Genomic DNA, 8,213 nt, shown 5'->3' with positions numbered 1-8,213 from the left:
CATTTATGTGGGAGTTATAGGTTTAAGAAGGTGCTAGAAAATCGTGTAGGAATTTGACTTTTCATATTCCGCGTACTTCGGTTGATACTGTACAACCTTTTGTATTTCTATCATAACTTCTTCTCCCAATATCCGATTGAGGTAATTCAAAGTGCGTTGGAAAGCTAACTCAAAGAGCTACAACTTTTCTTTAGATATCATTTTTCAAATCGAATGTTTTTTATGTCGTAAATGGGTCTCAAATGAGACTAAAAATCTGAAGTATACTTTAATCATCCAATATTCATGTTTTAGTGCCACTAAAGTGTTTAAAATTATTTGAGGTTCTATATGAATAGAATTGATCCTAAATATTAGCTGAAGCCTTTTTTTTTTGTTACTCCCTTCCAAGGCTGGGCAAAAATCTCGAATCGAACCAACCGATTCTTCTTAAATTAAATACCCGAACGAGTATCTAAATCGAGAACCAACTAGTTCAGTTTGCTTCTCGATTCTAGATCAAGAATCAAAGAACTGAATCTTTTTAATTTTTTAAATTTATTTATTTTAAATAAGTCTAATTATTTTATTTTTCTAAATAAATTTGCTAACTAATTAATTTGGCTTAAACTCAAAAGTATGATTTCCTATTTCTAATTTTTAGTCCAAGCCCCAACTTAATCAAATTTACCTTAGTTTTACCGAAATTTGTTATTCTACGGTAGTGTTCTACTATTTTGGAGAAATAGAATTGAAGCTCGACAGAACTTCTCTTAATTATTGTGAATTCTTTATCTTTCTCTTTCCGTGATTTTAATAATCAAAACTATGAAGAACTCAGCAAAGAGAAATGTAAAGACACATAATATTGAATTACGTTATTTTGTAAGAATTAAGACTGAACATTTCATTAATAGAATTAATGTAGTTTTGTAAATATTAAAAAATTAAATAGTACGAAACCTGGGTATCGAACCAAACCGAACCGAACTGAATGGATCCAAATCCGAACCGGACCGTACCTATTCCTCCTCCTTCCGTTTCATTTATATAGGCTTGTTTTGTTTTTCAAACGGACTAAGAAATCTTATTTAATGTTATTGAAAAAGTAATATTTGCCAAAAACTTTCTTAATTTACACTTCTTTATATTTCTACAATCTCAAGATTAACCGATTAAGTGAGAAATTGATTATAACTAGGCAAATTAAGTCCTTGTTTGAGCCCCATTTTTCATCAAAATATATTCTTTAATAGTGATGTGACATTATTTCAATCAAATTATTTTTTAATAAAATAATATTATACTTAAATCCAAATCTTTTTCTTATTTTTTAAGTACACATTCTCCATTATAATACTATTTCAAAATGCATTTTTTAAGAAAAATGGGGCTCAAACAACCCCTAAATAAGGGTGTACTAGTAAATCAACAGAACAAGACATTGTCAATAAAGAAACAGGACTATATAATTGGGACAAGAAAATAAGGAAAGTTAACCTATATAAATGGGACGGAGAAAGTATTAGGGACTCGGTCTTCTTTAGGTCATTGTTATTATCAAATTTGGACTAATTCATGTCAAGCCATGCTTTGATCAACTCATTGATCATCTCTATGATTTATTGCCCTTTGCAGACAACTTCAAGGAGGCTTGCTGACAGGAAGGTAGAGAAGTTTGAGAAGAACATTACCAAGCGCGGGACTGTCCCAGAGACTAGCACCAAGAAGGGAAACAATTATCCTGTTGGCCCTGTCTTGATTGGATTCTTTGTCTTTGTTGTCATTGGATCATGTAAGACATTTTTAATTTTATTTAAAAGCCCTTTTGATTAGTGCTGCATGAACTAAAACTAAGTTTTTCTTTTGATAAACTAGCGTTAATGAATGATAATTCTTATTAATTTATATGGATATGCTAGTATTAAGATAAGGATTTGCATATCCGATGAATTTTGGATTTTTATACATATTGTTTGGTGAAATTGCCCTAGTGTGTATTGCTTTTAAGTAAATCGTATTTTCTCCTATTATCTTCTTCCCCATTTGTAATGAGAGACGAATTATTAATCTCGTTTTTCTTCATCTACCAGCTCTTTTCCAGATTATCAGGACAGCGACAAGTGGGGGCATGGCGTAATCATCTTTTGATATGGTCGACGTTAGGTTGTCTTAATGTGTTGTTTCAAATATTAGCGCCCCCATGTAAAAGAAATACAGAGTACCTCTTAAATTATGTCTTGAAGAACTTTTAAAGGGATAGTAAAAATTCTTCTTTCTTGTCTGTCATTTTGATTTCCTGTATTTGGTATATCTAGTGAGGCAAATCAATATTTTAATGCGCAATTTTGAATTTTTGGCTCATCCTAGTGTTCACGTGACAATTTGATATGGTGGATTCATCGAGATCAAGTCACGTGCCATATTTGATGGCACGTGTTTAAAAATTTATATATACAAATATCAAATATGTTTGATAAATTAAGCATGCTAAATTTTGCATACAAGATTATCTTGATCAAATATTTTTCTAATTTGAAAATCAATCAAAACAGTGTTTGTTTGTAAGCCATTTTTGCTTTCAAAATGCATTTTCATATCACATCAAGTGAGCCACCATGACACACTAGATAATAATGTTTGATATTTATGGCATTTTTCCTTTTTTTACCTGTGTTTTGTTTTTTGCGCATTTTTTTTTTATTTGACAGGTTGCCATCTGATTTTAATATTCAAAGGGCAAATATAAAACTTTAAATTCAAAAGCCTAATCTTGTGCATCTAATTGTCAAATATGTGTCAAATATAATGGGTATAAAATAAGTTGTAACAGTCACTTTTCTTCTAAAAATGAGGAAAAAATGGCTCCCAACGTGAAAAATGGGACATGATGAATTATTTGCTGCCGGAGGAAGCATTACTGAAGAGAGACGGTCGCACCCAATGTCGAGGCATGACCTCAACGGGTGACCCACACACCTCGGTGTGTGTGGTGGGCCACCTGTCAAGGTGGCCCTCCCTTATAGAACAGTTGCACCACGTGAACGGTGCAACCATCCTATTGAAGTATTTCCCATTACTGAAAGAATCCTTCAGAGAAAATTGTACGAACATCATTTGCATTGATGAACAGAGCTCCCATTTTAATCAGAGACCAGCTAACTGAACCACAGCATTAATATAGTTCAATTGTACATTATATTTATACAAGATAAAAACGTAATTTATCCATAAAAGTTCATTAGAAGAGATTTTAAAAAAAAAAAAAATGGGCTGCAGTTGGCAGCAGCAGAATGAATGAAGCCAAGTTGGGATCAAATCCATTCAAGAAAGAATTATCATCCCACAAATTCCCCCACAAAATCAAGCTATAGCAGTCAAGCAAGGGTGAAAAGCAGTGCCACACGCAATCCATTGCCTCTTTATTCCACGTGGCAACACGCAACCCGGTACCTTAAGCCATTCCCGACTCGACAAATCATAAGTCACCAACCGATTCACCTGTCGTGATCTCAGTGATAGCATTAATAAACCTTTATTACCTAAGCAAGTCATCCGAACCTGTTTTCCATAGAACTCCAAGCAACATACATTTGGCATTCTGTCAACCTCCTTCCACAAAAGTGTCATCTTTTGCAGCTCCCATATGCAAACGCACGTGGCTACATTCTTGGTCAGCAGCCCCACGAGCATGATCTTTCCTCCATATTCTGCTAATGCATGATCACTCAAGTGTGGGGGAGACGGGATAATGAACTGTTTCCAAACCCCCGTGACCATGTTATAGGACACAATCCCATCAGGGAGTGAACGGGAGAAGTAAAGAGTTTTGTTAATACATACTGCCTGAGACCTGAAGTTAAGCGCCATTGGGAGCTTGATATTCGAAGGCATGTTTCCTGGATGTGTCCATGCGTTCTTTGTGGAGTCGTAGACTTCATACTCCCCATCACAACCGACCCAAAGGATCTTATATCCCTCATTGGTAGATTTTCCATTTAGAGTCATCCCAACTGCCACACGGAACCACACCTTAACAGACCGAGCAGGCAACTCTTTGAAGGACCTTGTAAGAGGGTTGCACACATAGAAACTCCTATGTCCAATGTCAAGAAAACAGACGAGGCCCCCAGCTGATGCCACTGGCAAAACAATCGATTTTGTTGGCAAGGCAGGGATAGGTGGGTGGTGCCATTTTTTCAGTGATGGATCATACATGGCTCCACTATTAATAAGTTCATGAGTGATTGTATAAAACCAAGTTTGGGTTTGATTCACTTGAGCACATTGTTGGGAGAAACTTTGGGAAGTTGGCAATGAATTCCACTTTCGGCAAACAGAACGAAAGCGGAAAAACGTGGTGATTGGAACTCTTGCTATAACAGCTTCAAAAAGGTCTTCGGGAAATTCTTTCCAGATATGTTGTTCCATACTTTCAGTTGAGCTTGTAGTTGCAGTCGCTGTTCCCTGATTACGCTCCTTTCGAGCTTTCTTTCTGGGTGGAGGTTTGCTTGGTTCCAACATTTTGAGATTTTCAGACTTACCAGCAGTCATGAGATTATAGCAACTACCTTCGCCGGGGCTATTTCCAAGATCGAGAAAACACCATCTGCCAATCAATAAAGGTTCATCAGATTTTCTGAAATTACAAAATGGAGGAGCCGTGGGGTGGATTTTACAAAAACAAACATAACAATGCAAAACAGTAACAAAGTCATATAACAGTTTGAAGAAGTTTTAACCACTTTAATAGTTCATTATGACACTATACCCAGTTTACACCATTAATAAACAAACTGTTTCCATATGCAAGATGATAGAAACAGGAAAAGTAACTATGATTTTTGAAGATTGTTAGAAATGGTAAATATTGAAAACAAATCAGTCAACAGGCAGATTAAAAGAGAGAGCCACAAATTAACTATCAGTATAACTAACGTCCAGTGTAAATGGAAAATTGAATTTGTCAACAGGGGAGTAAGATTGATTTCAATTAATCACAGAAGTTTAGAGAATGATAGAACAGAGAATGTTATAAAATGATATAGTGAAATTTTTTGGTCTGTAGATGCATGAAACAGGAAGGATAGGCCTGAACCAAACCTTATATATACAGAACTGAAGCTTTTTTTTCATTAAGAGCATATCCAAAACAATATCCAGATTTTAAAAAATCTGCCTTTCAAAAAATTGGGAATTGAAAATGATGCTATACAATATTTCATAGAATTACGTTACAAAATATTTTTTTACGCAATGTTTTGAACTTAAACATGCACTAACTCAAGTAGCACAGATAAAGTGCCATATAGACATTCATTTTTATCCTTTATTTCCATCTTTGTCCCTCTCCCTCTCCAACCTTTGACCCTTTGTGGTCTTCCAATACTCTGACATTTTGGAAAGACTATAAGAAATTTGGTGTACTTGAAGGGCCAAAGAAAAAAGAAATCTCAGAACTAAGGCATCATTTATCCCAACTTAGACATGTATACAACTATCTCAAATTTTTTAGTTCACTAATAATTAAGAGGGCACTTGGCCAAGCCTAAAAGATAGAAGATAACATTTAGTTTTCAAACATATTTGTATATGTTATTTTCTTAATACTTCTAAGGAAAAAGTTACTTATTCGAAAAGTAATTATTGTCTTATGGTCAAACTACTTTGATCAATAAAAATGATTTTAAAACTTTATTGTCTTATGGTCAAACTACTTTGATCAATAAAAATGATTTTAAAACTTACTTACTAACATATAAGTAGTTTTTAAGCTTAAACAAGCACGCTCTAAATATCCTAGAGATATGCTGGCTGTTGTTGTACATCATAACTTCATCTGAAGTAAATTTTCAGCACAAGTATGGAAAGGCATTTGAGTAAGGCACCATTTATATTAATGACTTCATTTCAGGAAAGTAATATGTCAATAAGAACAATTGATTAGAGGAAAACAAATAAGGATAACAAAAAGTGTACGCTTAGAATTCTTACAATTAAGAACAGAAAACCTGTGTGTTAAAATTAATTCATGCTTAATTTGAGATAGAAAAGGTCACCAAATCCTATCTCCAAATACAGTAATAGGGAAAGTGAGTTTTCCCTGAAACTTGAAAGATCAGAATAACTAGCTAACTCTGAAATATCTTTAGCAACTGCATGAGCTGCTTGGACTGACAACAAACAATTTGTACCATCATGCACCACCAAACTTCACTGTGTAGCCACAACAGAACCAGTACAATTGCTAATGCTGGAACATCCAGAATTAGTCGTGCCATTTTATAATCTAGTGGATACTTCAATAGATAGGAAAGCAAGGCAAGGAGCTTGAAGATGTGAGTTCTCAGAAATATTTTAAAGAACAAGAGTTCCATGTTCATGAATGAGTTGAAAATAGTCCTTAAATTGTTCCCAGATTACAACTTGACTATTAAAAGTAGAAATTATAGCAAAAAATGATGAAGCAACGCATGCAACTGCAAACTCCCTAAGAGAGATTTTGTCCCTGCATTGGTGCTTATAGAATTTCCTTGTGTTTTCTGGAATGCTATGACTAATAGCACAGAGCAATCTGGATTCGTAGGTGGCGAGATTTTTGGATCGGGACATGATATGACAGTCCAGATCTTTTCTAACGCAATGGTTGTATCCACACATGAAGTGCAACGTATGCCTCTAAAGAGCCCTTTGTGAAGTGCACTGTGCTGTTCTGGACACTGGTCATGAGTGGTGGGGGGCCCTTGTGACTAGCCATGGCTAGAACAAGGTGTAGCTAGAGGAGATGTCCTAAATTATATCTTAGAAAAGTAAACCGCCTTACAAGCTAGTCAATTTATAGCTCAATTTCTAATGTGGAATTGCATCCCACTTATAAAGACACGATTAAAGTTTTTTTTAAATCTTTTCATCGTAGGCTCTTTAGAAACTTATTCCTATTCATACAAATCTCCATTTAGCTCTTATGGAAAGGATTAATTACCACCTAATCAACGCCATTGATTTGACATGGGACACACCTTAAAAGTCCCTCAAAGTTAGCAAAGAAAATCGTTATTAAAACCATCTAATTCCAACATCATCTAGAACGGTTAATTTTTCCCATAAGTCAAGTCCTAAGTCATACCAGTAATCCCTGAAATCCATTAAGTTTTCTTCTGTCATTTTCTGCCCCAATAGTTAATTTTGTAACCAAGATGTCATATTACGGTATTTTCCATCCTGAAATTTAATGTGCACCAAATGCTATCATTCCGAAAGGTAAACTGCAGAGGATTTATTTTCTTGACATGCTGTAGACAGTAGCAAATACATGACCACCTGAATATCTAAAATATTCTGCAATCCCGAACCTCCACTCTGTGTTGTAGCCACAACATAACCAAATAATTATCTACTAATGGAACTTCCCATAGCTAGTCAGAAAGCTTGATGATCTGCCAAGCCCAGCGAAATATTAAATCGCCTAGGAGTATTAACATGTGCACAATATAAAGTAGAAAAGGTAAGCATACTGTTAGGGTTTCCAATTATCTGCGACAAAGTGATGGAACAAGACAGAACTAACCAAAAAGGCAAGAAAATGGTCAACGAAACCATTACGTTGTTAGCTGGAAACTAACCAAACACGCAAGAAAAGATCATCCAAACCAGCCCCGGCGTTGTATTGGTCTTTCGTAGACAGAGGAAATTTCACATCCTTGTAAATTGGTGTACACCAGAAAAAGGGAATAAATCACATTCTATCACTTGTGATTTATGAACAAGAAATTTAACCTGATATATCATGGGCCAAAAATGCAAATAGAGTAAAAAAAAAAAAAAAATTGCTGAAAACTACATTGAGCTCCCTACTCCAACACAATCATAAACAATTACAACCTTCCTTACCAATCAATATATACAAAAACAACAGCTACTCTAACTTTTATTAAAACTTAGCATTTCCACATCCAAATCTAAGCACAACCTTCCTGCGGAAACAGTATTCAACAGAATCGCGTAACGTTTTATTAAATCAAACAAATAAAAACTGCTAGAACAGAAATTACAGACCTGAGATTATGCTGAGGTTGAAACTGAAGGAAGTAATTAGAAGGAACCGAAGGAGGAGAACCGTAGAGTTCTAAAAGCCCTTGTAATTGTCCAATGAATTGCCTTAGAATGGAAACTCCTTCCATCATTCAATTGCCATGTCCCCCCCCCCCCCCCCCCCCCCCCCCCCTCCCCCCCCT

General features: G+C 35.3%; 2 protein-coding genes across 2 annotated transcripts in view; one reads left to right on the top strand and one right to left on the bottom strand.

Moving 5' to 3' along the window:
* Nucleotides 1-2,343, top strand: part of LOC111396147 (stress-associated endoplasmic reticulum protein 2-like) — a 3,509-nt gene extending 1,166 nt beyond the window's left edge. The window contains exons 2-3 of the mRNA XM_023022466.1: nucleotides 1,618-1,774; nucleotides 2,073-2,343. Of these exons, the coding sequence (XP_022878234.1) occupies nucleotides 1,618-1,774; nucleotides 2,073-2,119 (204 nt within the window). The 3' untranslated portion in view covers nucleotides 2,120-2,343. The remainder of the gene's footprint in view (nucleotides 1-1,617; nucleotides 1,775-2,072) is intronic.
* A 788-nt stretch (nucleotides 2,344-3,131) lies between these two features.
* LOC111396146 (F-box only protein 6-like) lies at nucleotides 3,132-8,189 on the bottom strand. Its single transcript, XM_023022465.1, has 2 exons — nucleotides 8,035-8,189; nucleotides 3,132-4,588 (listed from the first exon to the last, which is right to left on the bottom strand). Exons 1-2 carry the CDS (start codon nucleotides 8,160-8,162, stop codon nucleotides 3,343-3,345), a joined length of 1,374 nt encoding a protein of 457 aa, XP_022878233.1. The 5' UTR covers nucleotides 8,163-8,189; the 3' UTR covers nucleotides 3,132-3,342.
* Nucleotides 8,190-8,213: the final 24 nt, after the last annotated feature.

The sequence above is a fragment of the Olea europaea genome, chromosome 6 (genome assembly GCF_002742605.1).
Source record: "Olea europaea var. sylvestris chromosome 6, O_europaea_v1, whole genome shotgun sequence".
Taxonomy (NCBI): Eukaryota; Viridiplantae; Streptophyta; class Magnoliopsida; order Lamiales; family Oleaceae; genus Olea; species Olea europaea.
Note: the sequence above shows the minus strand (reverse complement) of the source record. Positions and strands in the feature narration are given on the sequence as shown.

Bases quoted from the DNA above. Each gene is read 5' to 3' on its own strand.
- LOC111396146 (XM_023022465.1), bottom strand. From the start codon at position 8,162: ATGATGGAAGGAGTTTCCATTCTAAGGCAATTCATTGGACAATTACAA. The intron at 4,589-8,034 runs GTCTGTAATTTC...ATTGATTGGCAG, and splicing joins CAACCTCAGCATAATCTCAG to ATGGTGTTTTCTCGATCTTG.